This window comes from Myxocyprinus asiaticus, chromosome 14, assembly GCF_019703515.2.
Source record: "Myxocyprinus asiaticus isolate MX2 ecotype Aquarium Trade chromosome 14, UBuf_Myxa_2, whole genome shotgun sequence".
Classification (NCBI taxonomy): Eukaryota; Metazoa; Chordata; class Actinopteri; order Cypriniformes; family Catostomidae; genus Myxocyprinus; species Myxocyprinus asiaticus.
The window spans coordinates 44,379,423-44,402,163 of NC_059357.1; the positions used below are offsets into that span (position 1 = coordinate 44,379,423).

The 22,741-nt window shown below is 37.0% G+C and overlaps 1 protein-coding gene across 1 annotated transcript; it reads left to right on the forward strand.

The window, feature by feature from the left end:
* Nucleotides 1-22: 22 nt before the first annotated feature.
* Nucleotides 23-17,434, forward strand: LOC127452304 (cerebellar degeneration-related protein 2-like). The gene is made up of 5 exons (XM_051717686.1): nt 23-278; nt 2,420-2,532; nt 5,100-5,248; nt 5,618-5,785; nt 15,861-17,434. The coding sequence occupies exons 1-5, from the start codon at nt 197-199 to the stop codon at nt 16,681-16,683; spliced, it is 1,335 nt and encodes a 444-aa protein (XP_051573646.1). The 5' UTR covers nt 23-196; the 3' UTR covers nt 16,684-17,434.
* Nucleotides 17,435-22,741: the final 5,307 nt, after the last annotated feature.

A 22,741-nucleotide genomic window follows, 5' to 3' on the forward strand; every position in this document is an offset into this window, starting at 1 on the left:
CTACTCAATAGCGCGGAGTCTGCCACGTTGCTGTAGACACCGGTTTGCTCCGCTAGGGATTGTATCGTTGCACGCCCTGGAAGGCTGCTCACTAGCATTATTTATCCTTCAGATAAAAGACAAATGTCTTAAGATAAACGGTAATAGAAACCAAACGGGCGATTTCTGTCGGCCTAAAGCTTTCATTAGAGTCAAGATGCTGACGGACGTGATAGTAGAGGAGGAATTTGATCACAATGAGGATGAACTGTGGTACAGCAGGAAGGATTTGGAACATGGTAAGACTCTCGGCTCGAATATACAGTATAATCATGCTGAAATGATAGTAGATGCGTGTACTTTTGATAATATTTCAAATACACGAAATAGCATATTATACATTTATATTGTGCACTCCTAGTCCGTTGGCGTGGAGATACTTTACTAAAATTGGCCAGCATTAAACAGGATATAATGTGACATTCTCGAAGGTCAGGTGAAATATTAAGAGGAAACGATAGTGTTTCATTATGTTAAGTGATATGTAAATGACATGTTAATAAGGGTGATAATGCAGCAGTGCTGTCTAACTGAAGGTCACGCCCATATAAACCCTTTAAACGCGCACTGTGACGTCAAACTGATGATACCTTTTTTACTTTACAAGGTGTATTGTTTGGGTTATATAATTATGATATGTTCCAATGTATTGGATGTTATTTGTTTGATTTGTTAACGTTTGGGTTAATTAAGCTATTGTTTTTTTTTTTGTTTTGTTTTTTAAAGGAAGATTACTGGTTCAGTACAAGTTAAGCTCAATCGACAGCATTTGTGGCATAATGTTGATTACCACTCAAAATAATTTCGACTCGTCCCTTTATTAAAAAATAAATACATAAAAACAGTTCACGGTTCCACTGAGGCACTTACAATGGAAGTGAATGGGGCCAGACAAAGGTTCAAATATAACCCGTTTGAAAAGTACAGTCACAAGACATAAACATTATACGTGTTAACATGATATTAGTGTGATAAAATCATTTACTAACCTTTTTTATCACACTAAAATAATGTAGAACAGGGTTTTATCACAATAAAATCATATTCACATGTTAAATGTTTATGTCGTGTGGCTATACTTTTGAAACCGTGTGTATTTTAATGTTTATGGACAGGCCCCATTTACTCTGAGCCTTTGTTCTGTGTTTCCTTTGTATGTACATTATTGTTTCCCAATAAAGTATATAAAACATCTTATAGTTTTTGAAATGTCATTAACTGCCTGAAGTTTATGTAGGGGAATTACAACTTTTTTAATTTGGAATTGTAGGTAAAAAAAATTGTTTTAATAGTGAACATACTTCTGTATTTTAGATTTTGTTGTTTATTTTTTAAAAATCTTGCTATTTTTGTACTTCACTGACTGTAATTTGATTACATGTTAGTTAGTTAGTTAATAAGTTTCGACTTTATTTATTTAGGCTGCAATTTTCTGCATTTGGCAGTGGCTTTTATCGAAATTTTCCAAGGCTACATCCACATTAATCCGGATACAACTGAAAACAGCGTTTTAGTTTTCAAAGAGCTCTCCGTACACACTGCCATTTTCAAAAGTTTCCCAAAAGTTGCTCATCCACACTGATACGTCTGAAAAAGCTTAAATCTCCTTACTGCACATGCAAGAAAAAAACGGAAGAAGCGTGGCCCTACGCCTTTTCCATGTACCATCTGAAATGCAATTGTCCTCGTTCCGTCGCCTTTCAATGAATGTATTGTGAAAGTTGTACCAAGTAACATTTATCTTTAACAATGCTATCAAAGTGAATAACAGGCACAACAACGCTGCTACAACGTTGGCCGCCATCTTGACTGTTTTGGGTTGAATGGATTACATGAATGTGTCACATGACAAAAAATATGTCATCGTTTTCGAATATCTCATTCGCTGATATGTCCGCACTACAATGCGAAGATGGCGTTTTCAAATTTGTCCACTTGAGGGAGTGTTTTCGAAAAAGCTCAGTTTTTGCTTGATAAAAACACCATCTCAGTGTGGACGGAAGGCCAAAACGTAGAGAAAAAGATGTTTTCAAATGAAAAACGTTTAAGTGTGGACGAGGCCTAAAGCAGTACATTTTATCAGTATGTTTTTTTCCCTTGAAATCGAACCCATGAGTGTGGCATTGCTACTTGCTAGCACAAGTCAAACTACAGGAACTGCATGTGAGTCCACTTGAATGTTCCCTAAAAATGAGGCCATTGTGAGAAACTTTGTTGATGTGGGCAGCTCTGCTGTTACTCACTCATGTGGACTCTGTTTGGGCGTGTGGTTCTGGTCTTGAGCATTCCTACCGCTGGGTTGAGAGAATGTTCCTATGCGCCCACTTAGACTATGTTTACCATTTTGTCTTCCCTCTGTGTATGCATGTGTTTGAGACAGATCTGCATTTGGCCGCTGAGCTGGGCAAGACTCTGTTGGACAGGAACCATGAGTTGGAGCAGGGCCTTCAGCAGATGTACTCCACCAATAAGGAGCAGCTGCAGGAGATTGAGGTGACATTTCCTCCGTAGCTGCTAAACATCCAACACACACACCAACAGAAACATCGTTTTGTTGAACACTTTCCCGTTGGCACGACAAAAAAGTCATTGGAAAAATGGCTCAGAAAAGTCTGAGTAAAGATCTAGCAACAGTCAGCAGATACCACTTGGTTGGATATTTTATCAAATGTAATATAATGACATTCAGACTTCAGTGTTCAAATACTTTCTGTGGTTACTGTATCAGAAATTTGGCTGTCACTTGCTGAGCTCATATGAACTCGGCTAATCTTTCTGTTGGCGGGAAATGCATAAAAAGATTTCCTGTTTGATCCTCTTTCCTCCTGGCGGGTAAAACACCACACAGAAGTACTGCTGCTATTTCTGACTCCGTGTGTCTGACGTCAGACCAATCATGAGATAACACGTTAAACGTGTTTATGGTGCCTCAACTGGCTAATGGCCTGGCAAGCTATACAGTCTGATGTAATTCTTTATCTAAGACTTTGTTTGATTGGTCTTGAACCCGAATTCAATTTCATCCCCCTTCCCTTTGTCCCCATTACATTGTATGTTGGCTTCATTACCATGAGTACAACTGCGAGTACTAGCGACAGCTGTTTAGTCCTGTAGCTAGGTAAGCGACTCCGGAAGATGCCAGCTTCACTGTTTTATTAATTGTTTTGGATGCAACTCGCATGCGATGTGCTGAGGGCATGCACCAACAATGTAGCATACTTCTGTTTCAAATGTTGATTTCATACTGTTCGACAAACTTTTGCAGCCAGTACACAGTATATACTGTGCAGAGCGCAATAAGTAAGCTAGTATCCAATCTTGATCATTACGATTTAACAGGAAGCTTTACTGTGTGTCTTTATGGAAAAGATACTGGCTTTATAACTGCTTTGCATGTTGTGATATGCAAATGGTTTTAAAGATACTTCATTATTTAAATAGTCTCTACTTTGTTGTCTTGTCAAAAACAATGCAATAGGAAGTTATTTTATATTGCAACATGATGATTTGATGTAGTTACATTTCTGCTGCTTGTATTGAAACGAACTTACTAACTAACTAAACATAGTTATGTTGACACAACCACAGTTACAGTTGGTTGTGAAATGTCCTTAGAACTTATGAAATGTGACACAGTATTTGGGCCAATGTTTGTTTGTAAAACATCTTAAGAGCTTTTCTGGCATTCTTGGCTAGCTCTAAAGGATATATGTGATATACTTTATAACAGGGATACTCAGAGAAGTCAGAGAACCACATTGTTTTGGTAACACTTGACAATAAGGTTCTGTTTGTTAACCTAATGCATTAGGTATCATGAACCAGGGACTTAAAAACGAAATGTTTTTATTTAGTTTTGTTCTGAGCAAAAACTATTTTTTGTTCCGGTTCAGAAGTTCCGCAGCCTCCTTTCCAAATGGTAACTGGGTAGAACAAAATAAAAGAATGGTTAATAACGTTCTTTTTAAAATGACAGTACTCTGGGGGTGGGTGAAATACCAATTGCACTGTTGCCAGATCTCGCAAGAGGAAACAAGCAACATGGTCTGGAAAAACAAGCCCAAAATGAGCCACTTGCCTCACCAAAATAAGTGAAAATAAGCAATTACTTTTTTGTGTGTGGTAGATTTATCGGCATAGAAATAATAATAAGCAGTTCATTAAGTTATGTATAATTTTATTTACAGAATTGCTTCTTAGTCAAAACTTGGCTGCATTAAATCTGTATTAATGCACCATATCTAACAATAATTCAGTGAAGACTTGGAAACAACTGAGAAATGTACTTTATACCTCTAATAATATTTTCCTTGTATCTGGATTAGCTGTGCATGTATATGTAGTAATTATACATAGTTGATAAAAAGGTCTTCATTCACAGAATGTGACATCCACAATGGACAATTCGGCAAAGAAATGTGTGATGCAGCAGTTTCCTTCAGGATCAAAGCATTTATTTCATTTTTTCGGCCAACATGAAGTGGTGTAGTTCCAAAAATGTACTGTGAATAAACCCTTTGGCCTTTAGTTTCCTGAAAAATTATAGGAATAAAATTAACCAGTTATAACCGATTACCAGCATTTAAAAAGAAAGTTTTCACTCCGGAACAATTGAAAATCACTTTGTTCCTGTTTTCGGTTACATTCTGCAAAAAAACATTTTTGTTCGTTTTCATTCCTTGAACCATTTTTAGTCCCTGTCATGAGCTAACAATGAACAATATTTTAATACAGCATTTATTAAACTTGGTTAATGTTCATTTATGAAAAAACAATGTTAGAATGTTAGACTAAGAAAGTGTTACAAAATTAGTCTAAAAACAGTCCTTTAGGATGGAAAATTACAGACCAGATAAAAAGCGTTTTTAAAATAAACTGCGGTATTCACAATGTTGCTTAATTTCGTCTTGCCAGAAAAAACATTGTGAATATTTTAGCACCCAGCCCTGGAGGGGGACATGTCCTCCTCAATGTCTATGGTGGTTACGGTAATTATTTCTTTGAATATATTGTAATCGCTTCTGAATGCATTGTATTGCTGTCTGTATTGCCTCTATTAGTACCTGACAAAGCAGGTGGATCTCCAGCGGCAGATGAATGACCAGCATGCCAAAGTTTATGAGCAGCTGGACCTGGCCGCTCGAGACCTGGAGAAAAGCAACCAAAGACTGGTGCTGGAGAACCGCACAGCCCAGCAAAGAATCCAGAGGTGAGGAGGTTAAGTCTGGGGTTTTTGAAAATGTCATTAGTTTTTATTATTATTTTATGTATTTTAGATTTATCATCACAAATTGTTCTGTCTGTCTATAGTGACATTTAATCAGAATATGCAACAAGGAAACAGTGCATGGTTGTTTACATGTCAATATTCTGTCTAAATGTGTGGTTCCATTTGACAGAATGCACAAAGTCAGAAGTCCCCGCAATGATTTAAAATACGAAAACGAAAGTCATGTTCTCTTTAATTTGAGGTTTTATAATAACCTTGGCCAAGTCCAGTTTTCCATGCAACAGAAGCGAGCTGTTGGCAAGGACAACGTGTTGAAACATGCATCTTTTTATTTATCTTGATCTGCAGTCTGACTGAGACCGTAGATGGATTACAGACTCATATGGAGGGTCTGCAGAAGCAGGTGGACGATCTGAAGATGTCCCAGTCAATGAGAGATCTCGCAGAAGCACGCCGCAGTCTTGGAGCCCAGAGCATGTCGTGCCTGAAAGAAATACATGACCTTCAGCGAGTCAAGTGAGTCTGGAGTAAACAATGACCACGTTTACATGCACTTAAGAACGCTTTCTATTCCAGGGTATTCCAGTGTTTTTGCAGAAAGCGGCATTCTGAAACGTCATGAAAGCGGCATTCTGAAACATCATGTAAACGAGAATGCTGATTTCCTTACGCTGTTTAAGGGATTAAGAGAAAGCAGTTTAACACACCTAGGTTTCTCCCGGAGAAAGCTGCTTATGTGGCCATGTAAATGCATACGCGACGCTCTAACAGGTTTTTGAAGAGTGCGCATATGCGTGGAACAGACTGAATAACAAACCTCATAGAACGGAGCCAAATAACAAGTCAAGAAAACATTTCTGGGAGTACAGTGGGAAAAGTACATACACTATATAAACTATACCCATTTATAAACATTACTGTAAAATATAGAGGGTCTCTCATGTTCGCATATATGCGCTCATATATTGAGGGAATCCTGGAGTTTTACGTAAAGGGAAACCCCACTATTGAAGCGTAATTCCGCAACAACTCTGGAATTTCTGGAAATAAAGCGAAGCAACAGAGAATAAAATAGTTTAGTCTTCCTCGAATACCATACCTCAGTTTTATATTTGTTAATCATCTTATTTTTAAATATATATTTTTAATCTGTTTATTGTTTTAAACATTTTCATTTATTTTTCAAAGCTATTCCACAAATTATCTCCTTTAACTGATATACATCTTTGTTTTGCATTTGTTCTGATCTTTGTTTTTGAAACATGCAAATTCCTCTTAGTTCATACTGACTCACTCTTATTTGAAACAACCTCTGGACCAGTGGTGAATTCTCAGGGCCAGCAAAGCCTTTTCTGCTGGCCTATCATGCCAAATAAATAAATATTTTTCATCCTTTCATTCTCAATCACCTTTTTGCCTATGTATTTTTAATCACTTTCCACTCTTAATTAATCTACAAACAAATAGAGAAAAAAACGAAAAGTTTATCCAGTCAGAATTTATTCCTTGATGTTTACAAGCAAAGTGTGACAATTGTTTCACAAATCGCATGCCCAAAGCAGTGCGTGAGTCTGAGCTCCACCCCCTCAGGCCTACAGAATTTCTTCAGAATCCCTCAACAGTGCAAATGAATGAGCAACTAAAGTCAGATTGTCAGATTCATCAGCCAATCAGATTGATTGATTTGTTCTTGGTGGGTGTGATCTTTAGGATATGTCTTGAGTGACATAATCACGCTTTAAGTGATGTACGTAATTCAAGAGCGAAGAGCGTGAGATCTTGCTGATGAGTCGACTGTCATTACTGCCTCTATCGCCATTGAGAAAGAGATCCTTATGGATTTAAAAACACGAGATGTTTTGCATGACTGTGTGATTGCTTAATTTATTAAACAGGAAAGGAGGACTGATTTTCACTTCAAGTAAATTGGTAAGTGCTTTTTGCATTGTTATAGCAACATCAGGAGTTTTCTAAGAGTAAAGTTTTGAAAAGTATTGCTGTGTTCCATTCAACTCGGAAAGACGGATTTTACAACTTCCTACTAGGAAAAATCTTGAAGTCAGAATTACAACTTGTAGGCTTGTGCAGAAATTCTCAACTCCGATTTCGCCAAGATGCAGGGGCATGATGTCGCACAAACATGTCGACATTCAGGGAGATATACAAAGTAAGTGATAAACATTCACTTTATTAAGTAATATCGATCAATGATATTAAAGCTTGTTTAACAAACGCCTGTGTATAAAACATTATAATCTCTTTTGATAATCGTACACCTGAAGCACAAATGCTAGCGCTGCAGCATTGTTTATCAGTTGTGTTGCTAGGAGACATCTCTAATGAGAGTTAAATGTTAAATGGAATATCCCACATCTAACTTGAATGGAACGCAGCATAACCGTGTACCCTGACGAAACAAAATGTATTGCAAGCAACATTTAAATCGCAAATATTATTAGATAGATTTTTCCGTGTATTATAGACCTCCTTGGTAGATTCATATAAAAAATTATGATTTTTGAATGTCTGTTCGGAAGACGTTCATTTCACAAAACAGTCATGCTGCAGTTAAAATTAGGCTTGCTTGAGCATTAAATGTCGTTTCAAGTTCTGGCTTTTATGCGTTGACGTGTTTTTAAAATGTCAGTTGGTATTACTAGTTAGCTGCGACATAATGTATGATGCCCAAAGGCATAGGGTGTCTTACTCATTGTGAAACTGTGTTTTCTTAATGGCATGAATCACACTGAAGGCCTAGACTTTAAATGCACGGCCCCCACTGCTCTGGACACAGTCTGGAAGCATCTTATTTTTTACTTTATACATTATTTGTGCAGTTTTGAACTCCATTAAATCTCTAAATTTGAGAGCATGTGAGTATATAAATAAATTGTTGATTCATGATAATCAGCTCTATTTGTAATTCTTATTGCTCTTTTCTGTAGTATAAAAATTGGATTTGTGATTTGTTTTGTATGTGTGTCCCCAAAAAACTATTAAGGAATGGTACATTATATGTAACGAATTTGGATTTATAATGTCTTTTTTTGTTGTTGTTGTTGTTGTACAATATTGCAATGGACATTTTTGTCTTTACATGATTTATATGTGGTTTCCAGCATAGTTGTGGTCAATAACAACCCCCAAAAATTTATTTTCATAAACTCTTTGTAGTTCAACATTTTCTATCATAATTTGTACCTGCTTATTGATTTTTTTCAATTTCCAAATATGATAAATTTTGTTTGACAATTAGTTAATATCAAACTATTGTTTTAAAGTTTTTAATTTGGTTTCCACTGTATCCAGAAGCTGCTCAAAATCTTTACCAGAACAAAATTAATTTGTATCATCTGCAAACAAAACAAAATTTAGCAACTTGGACAAGTTACAAATATCATTCATGTACAAAATAAACAACTTTGGACCCAAAACTGAACCTTGTGGTACACCACATGTGACCCTCAGCAATTCAGATTGTTCATTGTTTATTTGCACATACTGATATCTGTTATCAAGATAGTTGCTAATCCATGAGTATGCTACCCGTCTAATACCATATCTTTCATGTTTCCTCATTAATAATGTATGATCAATAGTGTCGAATGCCTTTTTTTAAATCTATGAATACCCCTAAAATATATTCCTTATTTTCTATGGCTGTGGATATTTCCTCTGTCAGTTCCATTACTGCCTTTGCAGTGGATCGATTACATCTAAAACCATATTGATGATCACTCAAAAGTTTTTGTTTTTCTATAAATTGATCTAGCCTTTGAACAAAAAGTTTTTGACCTGAGAAAAGAGAGAAATTGGTCTATAATTTGAAAAAGAGTGCCTATCTCCATTTTTGTAGATGGGAGTGACCTTTGCTGTTTTCATTTTATTGGAAAATTAAGATTAGAAAATTAAGTGATTTACCACATTAATTAGTTCCTTCTCTACAATTTTCTTCAGAAAGATGGTGTTGGTATTCATATCAATAATATCGACATCTACACCCTCCTTCATTACTGGGTCCACAATATCATTTGCTAAATTATAACCAACATTCACAAAGTAATCATTAAATTCATTAGTAATCTCTTTTGATTTGGTTATGTTAGGTTGATTGTCATTAATGAAATAATTTGGATAATCTAATTTTCCTGTACCCTTATTAATTATGCTTTTAAGCACTTTCCATGTACCTTGTGTATTACTTCTATGCTGTTCCAATAGTTTGTTGTAATGATCCTTCTTATTGAATCTCATTATATGGTATATATATATAAAAAACCTATTAGGTGGCCTTAACTACTATGTACTTAAACATTTGATACAATGTACTTATGTATATACATGTTGTTACATTGTAATTACATTTAAAGTACTTGCATTCAATTACATTTGTAGTTACACTGTTAACTTTACCCCTAACCCTTACCCCAAAACCTAACTCTATTCCCTAACCCTAACCGTACTCCTAAACCTATCCATACCTCAACCTCAGTAGCGGCAAATGTGGGCATTTTGCAGAACAGCGTGTAGTTACACAGTAAATACATAGTCTTGTATGTAGACAACCTACTATAAAGTGTGACCCATTATACTTATTTATTTTTATATTTTTTATATTTGTTCTGCTTCTTTTGTTCTATATTTTAAGTACTGCTTATATAATTGTTTTTTTACAGGCATTTTCTATTCCACTAGTGATCCAGGGCTTGTCTTCATATTTGTGTTTCCTTTGTGTTCATATAGGACAGTGATAGTTGTATAAGGTATTAAACGTAGACAGAAATTAATCATAAGCTTTGTTTGGATCATTATTTAAATAAACCTCATTCCAGCTTTGCTTCCTTAAGTCCTCCTTAAGAGCCCCTATGGCTTCTGGTGTTCTGTGTCATATTGATTTATAAGAATTTCTATGAGTTTTTGTCATAAAGTTTTGTAAGGTTGCAAAAACAGGAAGGTGGTCATTAAGAAGCAGTCCACTTACCCATTTTTATTGATAAAAATGTTATCTATTAATGTAGCACTTATTCTGGTTGATTTTAAGATAGTGGGAAGTAGACTTCTACTATACATCGTGTCCATAAAGTCTCTTCTTTTTGTGTTAATTTGGGTTTAGCAAATCTGCGTTAAAATCCCCACATACAAAGACCATCTTTTTGTTATTCATCTTATACATATCAACCATTTTATCATTGAATATGTCAAGACAGGATCCTGGAGTCCTGTATACACAACTTATTATTATATTCTTAGATTTCTCCACATTTATTTCTACAGAAACACATTCCATGATATTTTTTTATTGTTGTTGACATTCTACTTTTTTGCAGTTAAGCTTATTATTCAGAAACAGGGCAACTCCTCCTCCCTTTTTGTTTGATCTATTGATTGTAAATAGCTCATTGCCCTCAAGTTCCACATCAGCTCCCTTCTCTTTACTGAGCCAAGTCTCTGATATAGCAATTACATTAAACATAGTGAATTGTCTTAAATAGTCCTTAATTCTTGTAAAAGTTCTATAAAGACTTTTACTATTGAAGTGTATTATTGACAATGTTCAATAAGTTTGGTCTGTTTTTTGGCGACTTTACTTTTCTGCTCCGACATAAAGTTCAAGGATTTCTTGATTTCCTCCATTTCTTCTTGTTGTTTCGATACTCTTGAAAGTTGTATTTTCATTTATTTCTCAGAAAGAGCAAGGGCTTCTTTCTAGAACCACCATCTTGTTTTGCAGATTTATGCTTGTTTGTTTGACCTACTTTGTGCAAAAGGTCTTTTAGAAAAAGTTTGTAATCAAGATATGGAGAGTAAATGAATCGATGAGTCATCTTGCACTACACAGGTTTTTGTCCAATCAAATGCTCTATAGAATGAGAATGTCCCTCCCCCTAATACCACCTGCAAGCAGCTCGCAAATCATTGTTCGTAGCTGTGGTATAATGAAAGTATTCTGGCTATTTAATACAAAGGGATGAGCCCTTGGAGATGTCCTACTCAAACCTTTGGTTTAAGTAGGAAATACATTAACACAGGAACTTGTCAAGCCATTTCATGTTGTCTTTAAAGACCTGTGAAATCAAATTTTGGGTTTTGTGGCTTTTGGGCTGTTTTCACACTTGGTTCGATTACTTGGTCCACCTAAATGTGTATAACATTATAATACAACAAAGTTTTAATGTACAGTATTATGTTAAGCCATTGGGGCTGAATTAATTGCAGAAGTTTAATACCTAGGGTTAGGGATTTCGAGTATAAATACAGTGCTACTTTCACAAAGGATGGGATGTTTTTTGTCAAACCATTTTCAGGGACTTTGAGTTAGCAGTAGTGATTATGTTAGAGGTCTGTGACTGCACTAATTTAAGTGAATCCCCCATGACGTCCAGCTTGTGGGTGACCTCTCTGATCTGTGTATTTGCCCCACCTGCAGTACGTGTTGACTGGACATTTTGTGGTCCTTCAAAGCCAGACATCATAATCTGCCTTGGCCTTTCAACCATAATCCAATAATCCTGGCTCTAATCCATCTCTGTTGGAGAGGCAAACATGGAACTACAAGTAAACAGTGTGCAACAGGCCTAATGATACAACATAGTCCTTTGCATGCATCTCAGAAAAGCAAATAAAGTGTATTTAAAGTGTATTCATATGATATTTTTCCCTGATGTCCACTTATAATGTTAGTTTTTGTCATATTTTATTTTTTCATGACCATTATCAAACTTCTCTCTGACCCTTATAATGAAATGGACTGTTTTTTGTTGCTCTGCATTTAAAGCCAGAAACATACTTTACTCAGATACGCATATGCAGATGCGAGAACTTGGCCAGTGCATTTCCAATGTGCGGTCTGGTTGAACATGCATAACATGTTTTATGCACTACTGTGGTGGTAACAAACCCCAATACTCAAGGGGGTGATAGAGTTTCCTTCAAACTTCCTTTAAACTGGATGCTTTATTAATCAGATAAGTTATAAAAATATGGACTTTACCTTATTTACTCTGCAATATTCTCTTCAAACTGTTGCTCCGCCATGACAGCTAACAGCATGAAAGCTGGCTTGAAAGAGAAAACTCACCGCAAGCGGACAGTTCATACTAATGTTTGCTATAGGGCTCTTTGTGGTAATGTTGAGAATGCAACGCATACTTGTGCTGTGTTATGAATAGCTGTCTGACAAATTTTGGAATGCAACAATGCAGGAAATTGAGCTTGCGTAGCTAGAAGTGTACTTGCGTAAAGTATTTTTCAGCCATAAGACTTCCATATAAATATCCTCTTTGAATGTGAAATTAGTTTACACTCTCACAGGTTGTGGGTTCACTGTTAAGTCCAATAAATGATTTAGCTGTCCCATTTATGCAAAATCATGAATGTATTGGTTGTATGATGTTAGTTACATAGATTAACATACATATAAACACATTTAAATTCGCATCCAACCTACAGACAGAAATTAAAATCTGCTAAACCTGTATTAAGGACTGTAAAGAGATGGACCAATGAAGCAGAGCTGGAACTACAAGCCTGCTTTGACTGCATTGATTGGAGTGTTTTTGAGGCTGCAGACACCAATCTGGACGAGCTCACAGATACTGTTACATCATGTATCAGTTTTTGTGAGGACATGTGCATTCCTACTAGGACTTATTTAACAACGACAAACCATAGTTTACAGCAGAGCTCAGGCAGCTTCTTCAGGCCAAAGAGGATGCTTACAGGGGTGGGGATAATGTCTTGTACAATCAGGCCAGGAACACACTGAACAGGGAAATCAGAGTGACTAAAAGAAGATACTCTGAGAAGCTGAAAAACAAGTTTTCAGCTAACGACCCTGCATCAGTGTGGAGTGGCATGAAACAACTTACGAATTACAGGACTCCTGCCCCCAACCCTGTGGTGGACCAACAACTGGCTGACAACCTGAATGTGTTCTACTGTAGATTTGAAAGGCCCAATCTCACACCCCACACCCACTCTGACCTTCACTTCACACAAACACCAACACCTCCTGCAACCCCCCTCCTCCCCCCTCCTGCTACTCAACCTGCACTTAAGATCTATGAAGATGATGTGAGCCGCGTCTTTCGACAGCAAAGGATAAGGAAAGCACAGGGCCCAGATGGTGTTTCACCTGCATGACTTAGATCCTGTGCTAACCAGCTGGCCCCCATCTTCACACAGATCTTCAATAGATCACTGGAGCAGTGTGAAGTCCCATGCTGCTTCAAATGTTCCACTATCATCCCCCTCCCAAAGAAACCAAACATCACAGGACTTAATGACTACAGACCTGTCGCCCTAATGTCTGTGGTCATGAAATCATTTGAGAGACTGGTGTTGGCCCACCTGAAGAACATCACTGGACCCTTTCTAGATCCCCTTCAATTTGCTTATTGAGCAAACAGGTCTGTGGATGATGCAGTCAACATGGGATTGCATCATATCCTGCAACATCTGGACAGACCAGGGACATATGCAAGGATCCTTTTTGTGGACTTCAGTTCGGCTTTCAACACCATCATCCCAGCTATACTCCAGAATAAATTACACCAACTCTCTGTTCCCTAGTCTATCTGTCAGTGGATTACCAGCTTTCTGACGGACAGGCAGCAGCTTGTGAGACAGGGAAACTCACTTCCAGCACCTGTACAATCAGCACTGGTGCTCCCCAGGGATGTGTGCTCTCCCCACTACTCTTCTCCCTCTACACCAATGACTGCATCGCCATGGGCCCCTCTGTCAAGCTCCTGAAGTTTGCAGATGACCCCACTGTCATCGGCCTCATCCGAGATGATGATGAGTCTGCATACAGAAGGGAGGCTAAACAGCTGGCTGTCTGGTGCAGTCAAAATAACCTTGAGCTGAACACGCACAAAACGGTGGAGATGATTGTGGACTTTAGGAGGAACACCCCATCACTGAACCCCCTCACCATTCTAAACAGCACTGTGGCAGCAGTGGAGTCATTCAGGTTCCTGGGCACTACCATCTCACAGGACCTGAAGCGGGAGGCCCACATTGACTCCATTGTGGAAAAAGGCCCAGCAGAGGTTGTACTTCCTTCGCCAGCTGTGGAACTTCAACCTGCCACAGGCGCTGCTGATACAGTTTAACTCAGCAGTCATTGAGTCTGTCCTCTGCATTTCAATAACTGTCTGGTTTGGTTCAGCTACGAAATCAGACATCTGAAAACTACAAAGGACAGTTCAGACTGCTGAGAGGATTATTGGTTGCCCCCTGCCCCCCTTCAAGAACTATACACTTCCAGAGTGAGGAAAAGGGCTGGAAAAATCACTCTAGACCCCACTCACCCTGCCCACTACCTTTTTGAACTGTTGCCTTCTGGCCGACGCTTCAGAGCCCTGAGCACCAGAACCGTCAGGCACAGGAACAGTTTTTTCCCTCAGGCTATCCATCTCATGAACAGATAAATTGCCCCATTGAGCAGTAACTATGTGCAATACACAGTTTAGTCTTTCTTATATTTATCCAAGACATCCAAACTCTTCTGCCATTTCATTCCTCAGGGAAAGAAAAAAAAAAAAACATTTGCACTGTACATAACAGATTTGTATTTACACTGTACATAACAGATTTGTATTTACACTGTACATAACAGATTGTATTATATTTGCACTACCCATGTGTATGTATGTGTGTGTCTGTACCTAAGTGTATAATTATTTTTTATATTTTTTTATTATCTATGTCTTGCTGCTGTTTTTGTATGGTTGTGCACTGGAAGCTCCTGTCACCAAGACAAATTCCTTGTATGTGTAAGCATACTTGGCAATAAAGCTCATTCTGATTCTGATCTGATCTAGAAAGCTGTTTGGATGGCAAATACAATTAAGTGTTGATTGAGCTAATAAATCTGAGGTTTAAAGTTCAAGGCATTATGGGAGTGTTTACTCACAATTTGATCTAATTATAAAGTTTTGCCACTTTGAATGTTAAACAACTTACTAAGAATCAGTTTGTTGAAACACCAGGTGGTCAAGGTTTTGCTAGTCATCTTAAGCAGTGAAAGCTTAAGTGTGAAATGTATGCGTCACTCACGTCACCAAACAGAATTGCAAAAATAAAAATTGTTTTCAAACTGCTTTCACAAATATATCCACTGTCTGCCATTTAAGGCTGTCAAATTAAAATAAGAGTATTTGTCGAAAATATGATAATTTACATTTGAATGCAAAAAACTTTGCATTCAAATTTTTGATGTGTGCCAAGCACTGACGATGAGTAAAGCTCAAAGTATACTTCAATCAGACGCAAATGCTGAGCATCCACATACAGGATGCCTGACGCAAATCTCGACATAAGCTGAGTGCTCGAGCACTGAACGTGCGCAGCATTATCTTTATTGACGGGCTTTCAAAAGAAGCTGTTTATTCTGACAAAATGTATTTTCTTGAAAGCAACATATAAATCACAAAATTCTCCTGCAATCAGTCACGGAACTAGCAGGTCACATTTTTCCAGCGCTTCATGCGCCAGCTAAGAAACTGCCATTGAGATGAATGGAAAGCTAATGCTCTTTCCAGGTATTTTAAACCTTCTTGTAACTCAAGCTTCTGTTTTCTTGTAGGTATCTGAGCTTGGAGAACCTGCGCGAGGAGAAGTCCTGCCCTGCGCTGGATGACAGATGGGTGGAAGAGGAGAACTCCACCCTGCAACACACCCTCCACACCCTGAAGGCACAGCTGTCGGCAGAACGTGCCCGACGTGTGGAGGCAGAGCGGGAGACGGAGCTGACGGTGCAAGAAAACAGTGCGCTGGAGCAGCGGCTGATTCTGCTGGAGGTGGCGCGCCATCGGCAGGCGGAGCTGGAGGCCGAGGTGGAGGAGCTACGGCAGCTCTGGCGCTCCGAGTCATCCAGTGCAAGACCAACAGACACTCTGCTTCCCGACAACGTTTTCTTTTCCGCAGAGGAAAGGGTGGGGCCAGAGAAAGAGGAGGGGCTAGAGGCGGAGGTTCCGCAGGGGAGGCGTCGCTGCAGCAGCGACAGCTATGTACGAGGAGTTGGAGCAGAGGATATCAGGCGCGGACATGAGCGTACATGTATCCGGCGAGCTCAGGCGGTGAAGCAGCGTGGAATCTCCTTGCTGAATGAGGTGGATGCGCAGTATAGCGCGCTGCAAGTGAAGTACAACGAGCTGCTCCGTCGCTGCCAGCTGGGGGCGGACAGCCTCAGCCACAAGGGTGTGCAGACGGCCACCTTCCACGCGCAACGCCGCCGGAGTCTGATATCAACCGCAACCGCAACAGCAACAACAACCGAGTCCATCTGCCCTGCAGATGAGCTCCATCAGCCAGAATACAAAGCCCTGTTTAAAGAGATCTTCACCTGCATTCAGAAAACCAAAGAGGACCTGAGTGAGAACAGGGCTGGGCAGGATCAGTCACATTGAGTTTAATGGAATAGATCATCCAAAAATGAAGATTCTGTCACCATTTATTTGCCCTGGTGTCATTCCAACCCTGTATGTCTTTCTTTCTTCCATGGAGTACAAAAGGAGTTTTTTTTATTTTCATTAAATGGAAAAAAGCAGACCGGATATTCTTAAAAATTTCACCATTTGTGTTCCACGGGAGAGAGAATGTCATATGTGTTTGGAACAAATTGAGAGGATGATGACAAAGTTTTCTTGTTTGGTGAACTACTCCTTTTAAATCTCATTGGAATTTTGGATGGCAGTAATATACATATTCAGTCTAGATCTTTTACTAATGTAATTGGATGACGGACATGCTGAAAGACTAAGACTGACGTATTAGACATTTTAAAGGTGCTGCTATTTGTGTTGATTGCACTATAACACCTCTGCCTATGCAACACCAGACCGTCCACATTCAAAACCACTTAATGCAAATGTAAACGGGCCGTAGGTCTGAAATTAATTATTTTGTACTGAACTTTAATAGGTCTTATTCTTTTGATTGCTACATATGAAATGTGTGGGCCTTTAAGATATAGCCATACACGATTGCATCTTAAATCCATTGAACCAAGTGTTTGTAGGAGAAAAAAAGTCAAATTTATTGCTCTGAGGGTAGATTAAATTATTGTTATTAACAACTTACACGGCTTAGGAAGTAACTTGATAAATTATAACATGTCCAGGTCACATTTAAAAAAATAAATAAATAAATAAAAAACCATTCTCAAAGAAATGAAGCCTATTTTAGGACCATTCGCATTTTGTGGTTGTTTTCATGACAACTAAGCACATTCCCCAAAATGTTCATTATTGTAATGAAAAAAAAAAAAGAAAAACAAATATACAAATAAAATAATAATTATTCTTGACTTTTTAATGTGAAATAAATAATAATATATTATTTAAATTGTGAAGTACAGTATTTTCTGTCTGAGAAAATGCAATCAAATGTTAATAGTATTAAAAATATGCTTCATTTTCTTCATGCAAAATACCTGTATGACTTTTTTGTTTGTTTTTAGGAAGCGGGGGGTGATACTCACCTAATAAACTTTAAAAACAAAAGACTGAAAAAAAAAAATTAACTATGGAATTCAGTAGGACTGTATGTTCTTTGTAGCCAATAGCGTAGCCATATATTCTGAGTGTCTAGAAATTGCAGAAGCAATATAAAAGCTTTTTTGCTCGATTTAAAAGACAAAGCTGCATGTAATTTTGAAGAAATTACTAAACCAAGGTTTCTTGTATTTGAGCAATATTGTTTGCTACATTTATACATTTCTGTTCAAGCTTACCTCAACGCTTAATTAAACTATGCTTGAAATTTCCATGTGACTTTGTGTATAGTTCATCTAGAGCAAGTCGTAGTTAAACGTTCAAATCACGAGGCAGACACACACGAATTCTTAGCACTTTGTTTTGACATTCATGTAACTGTGAAACTATGCACTTTAGGCAGACCTATGGTCAGTTTTGTTTTTTATTTTTTTATTATTATTTTCATTCCATGATGTAAAGAAATTTTATTTATTTTATTTTCTCATTTGGTGTTCATTCACTGTATCAAAATTCTGTTTGTTTTTTCTTTCAGTTTTACACCGCTGTGTTTAGGTCAGCACTAGAATGTTAATGATATCTTGATGGACATGAAAAAATGTATTTCTATGTGTTGAAAATATATTGACTGGATTGGTTCTTAAGGTGTTATGTTTAAAGATAGATGACTATTGCTTAGAAGTGAGTTGCTTGTATTGTGTTATCTAAATGTTACAGCACAATGTAGAGCATTTTAAAATGTGTTATGTAATTTGTAAGTAGTTCTCTGGTTAATGTAGTGTAACAGCTAATCTAACAATACACAATTATTGTCAGTTTCAGTGTTCGATAACTGTTGTATTTCATAAAACACCATGTGCTACTTTATACTTAAAACCACAACATAATTCAATGTTTTTGAAGCTGTTCAATGCTCATGCCTTGAGTTGGAGATTACAGTAAGCAGACAATTTTGGATCAAGGTATTGCATAGATGTTTGGGAAAGTTAGAGAAAAAGTATTTGCCATTGGAAAATGTTATAGTTGGTATGTCAGTTGGTCGTGATGTGGGGGGGTAAAATACCTGTATATCATGGTGTTTTGATATTATTGCTTTAGTTTTGAGGTAAGCGGTGCTACTGTATTACAGCCATTCGTGAGCTAAACATTTTTGTTTTTCCAGCATAAATTCCTTTTTTTTGTTTTATGCCCTTTTTTGCAGAATGAAAAAGTGCTTCTTGGCCAGTGCTGTGTTAGAGGGCTACAATGTGCATGATCAAATGTTAGATTAGTGTATGGCAGAAAAATATAGCTCTTTTGCTCAAGGTAAAACATAATTTTGAAGTTTCAGTTCAGCAGTGTTTATAAAACAAAAAAGAAAAAGTCAACTGAAAAATTTCAGTCTTAGATGCAGTCCAAATATCTTAGTAAATGATTATCATCAGAATATCTCACTGGTAAAACAATCAATTATTTGTAACAATCACAGAAATATCCTATTTTATATTGGTTTGTGAATGTACAAATTGAATTTGTTACCTCATCCGTCCTGTGTTGATTGTTTAGGCTACACTTAAATATTTTTTACCCTGGAATCAGAGTTCATTCATAGTTTTCTACATTATTTATTACTATCATTGGCTGCAGATGATAAAATGTAATATACTTAGTGAAGAAATGCATAATCTGATAATAACTGGTGCTGAATTTTCATGGTTCTTCCTCAGAAAATCCACAGCCTAGACCACTGCCTATTTGAAAATCAGTGATCTGTGTATGTAATAATATGATTTTTCTTTGTTAAAACAAAATAACCAATAAATAAAGCTGGATGGATGAATCATTAAATATGTTCTGTCTTTATTTCATTATGAGATAGCCAGTTAAGAGAAATAAATATTAGCAATAGGGGAGACTGGGGCTAGTTGTTACTTATAAGTATATAAGTGTATACTTGCCAGCAAAAAAAAAAAAAAAATTACTAAACCAAGGTTTCTTGTATTTGAGCAATATTATTTGCTACATTTATACATTTTCTGTTCGAGCTTACCTCAACGCTTAATTAAACTATGCTTGAAATTTCCATGTGACTTTGTGTGTAGTTCATCTAGAGCAAGTCGTAGTTAAAAGTTAAAGTCACAAGGCAGACACACACAAATTCTTAGCACTTTGTTTTGACATTCATGTAACTGTGTGTTATTTTTTTAATAATTTTAATCATTGATTTTTTTTTTTTTTTTTAAGTGCAAATTTCGACTAGAAGAATAAAAATAGCAGTTAAGTTTATCTACGGATCATCAGATCTGGAGTTCTGCTCACTCTTAATCAGACAAAGAGATAAAGTAGTGTGATAATATCACATTTATTTGAATAAATAAAATATAAACTCTGTAAAACTATGTGAATTTAAATGCACAATCCATAAATAGTAATAGTCACAGAATGTAGAAGGGGTGGCACTGAGGTAGAAATTCTAAATCTGACATGAATCCTTCACTGGTATCCTAGTTTCCCAGTTACCTTACAACTCGGACTCTAACTGAGAGGTGGGTGGCATTCCATCCCTCAGATATACTCACTCCAGCAGAGGTCTCTTGAATCCTATTTGAGCATTGATATATTCATCTTGTCAAAGGGTCTTAAATATCCTGCTCTTAGCACAGATACACTCACTCTGCAATATAATCTGAGAGTCTTGTGTACCCTGATCTTCATGCTGCAGCAATAACTCAGACAGGCTTCAGTTTTCCCTTTGCTTTGTTTTGTAAGTAAAAACAGCTTGACCCATTAGAGAGACCAGTATGAACAATGAGTCAAAGTTGAGTTTCAATCAGTTGAGAGTTAACTGAAGACAAATTTCTCTGTATTTCCAAAAGCAAAAGAGAGAAACAGAAAATGAGGTGAGGATCTAACCTCAAACTAACTCAGATTACTCAAACAAAAGTAATTAAAGTCATATCCAAATTAATTGACATCATCTCTCACAAGTTCAGAGTTTTGATAGGTGAACAGTACAGATAATTCTAGAAACATCCAAACACGGTGTTCTGTTCAAATACGTGTATGCAATCATTCAAAGATTATATTTTTAAAACATCAAGTTGGTCAACCGATAAGGGTCAAAGGTGTCATAAATTGAGAAAGCTCTTTTCCTTTTAGATAATTCAAACAATGCTCACTCTTCTGCAAAGGCTGGACGCATTGCATAGCATTGTTTATCCTTCCGCAAGGGTATTACACAAACAATGTTTACCCTTCTACAAGTTTTCATACATCACTAAGCATTGTTTATCTTTTTGTAAGGGTATTGCACAAATGATGCTCACCCTTCTGCAAGGGCCCGGATGCATTACAAAGCATTGTTTACACTCTGCAAAGATATTGCACAAAAAATGCTCAAATTTAGCAAGGGTTCAACATTTCACAAAAGCTAGTCTACCCTTCTGCATGGTATGGCACATTTCTGTGCACATTTTGAATGGGTAATATGCTTGTACAGTCATATACAGGGTTGTGTTTGTATCATTCATATTTTATTTCTGTTTCTTTCAGATTTGTTCCTCTCCTTCTGAATCCATGATTTGTTGTTCTGAGTTGAATTAATTTTTTTTTTTTTTTGTTTGTTTTTTTGAGGTATATGTTTTATATTAGGTTCAGTTTTCTTTGGGGTAAACTCCTCTCCCCTGCCGTCAACATCTTCTGCCAGGATTTGACGTTCGAGTGATAATCTGAAAGCTTACGCCAAAGGAAACTATTCTATCACATATTCATGATAATTCTTATTTATTATTTATGGTAGAAATGAAAGTGTAAGCAGTACTTCTGTCAGGAAGACTCATAGTAGCATTACATCATTCATTCAATTCAGGCATCTCATCCAATCATAATTTTTAAAAGCTCCACACAGCTGTCCATCTCTCGTTATGCCATTGTTTATTTTCACCCCCCACCACCACCTGCTGTATGGGTAAGCTCCTATCTCCTGCCATTACCGTCTTCTAGCAGGATCTGATGGTTTTTAAGCACTCAGAAACTGAATCAGCTAAACTATGTATTCAGATATTCCTGTAAACTATAATCATATATAGAGATGTTAAAAAGGCAAAAAGAACGGGGCAGTCAACAGTCAAAATGAGTTGCTGGTTCAGAGTGTCTATTGTTCCTTGTCATGTGTACAGAGCGTGTTTTACTAGCTCATGTTTAGTCTGTTCACACTGAATCATGGTTTTAACATTACGCTGATTCACACTCCAGAATTTTTTAATATGCCATCAAAAGTTATTCAGACAAAAAGATGTGTGTTTAACATTTAAATTAATTGACTATACAGAATAAATAAAAGATTTGACCTGGACAGCATTAAAAGCATCCTCAGTGTTGCCAGATAAGGTTGGTTTCTGCCCAGTTGGGCTGGTTTTAATTTAATTGGGTGGAGGCAAATATTCTTTGGCAGGTGGACAAAATTTGGGCTGGCTTGGGATGATTTTTGGCGGGTTTTAAAAAATATAAAATTAAGTTCCATTCCTTAATTTGTACAGCTAAAATAAAATAAAATGTCTCGCCACACTCAATCATTCAATCAAATAGTCAAAACACTGATTGGCACAAAACATGTTAAATCCTGTTCAGAGGAGTGGCACGACTACAAGTTTTCACATCCACCAGTATGTTCTAAATAAGCATGATTTGCAAGGTAAATGTACAGTGTTGCTCGTAGATTTTTGCAACAAGATAAAAAAATAAATTAAAAAATGCGTATTAAGTAAAAACTGCAACATTTTAATGGGGAGATATCTTTAAACTCCACATCAATGTGTTCAGCTGAACTGTATTAATGGTAATTAGCAATGGGCAACATAAGTAAAATTCACGATTTTTGTAACAGAGTAAAGGGGGTTTAACTGGAGACCATTAAATGGTGTGCAGGGCTCGAAATTGAGGTTTTCATGAACCTGTCATTTATAAAAAAAACAAAACAAAAAAAAAAAAAAAC

Coding starts and splice junctions, on each gene's coding strand:
- LOC127452304 (XM_051717686.1), top strand. CDS start 197: ATGCTGACGGACGTGATAGTAGAGGAGGAATTTGATCACAATGAGGAT. Junction 5,249..5,617: donor GCCCAGCAAAGAATCCAGAG/GTGAGGAGGTTA, acceptor CTTGATCTGCAG/TCTGACTGAGACCGTAGATG. Junction 5,786..15,860: donor CATGACCTTCAGCGAGTCAA/GTGAGTCTGGAG, acceptor GTTTTCTTGTAG/GTATCTGAGCTTGGAGAACC.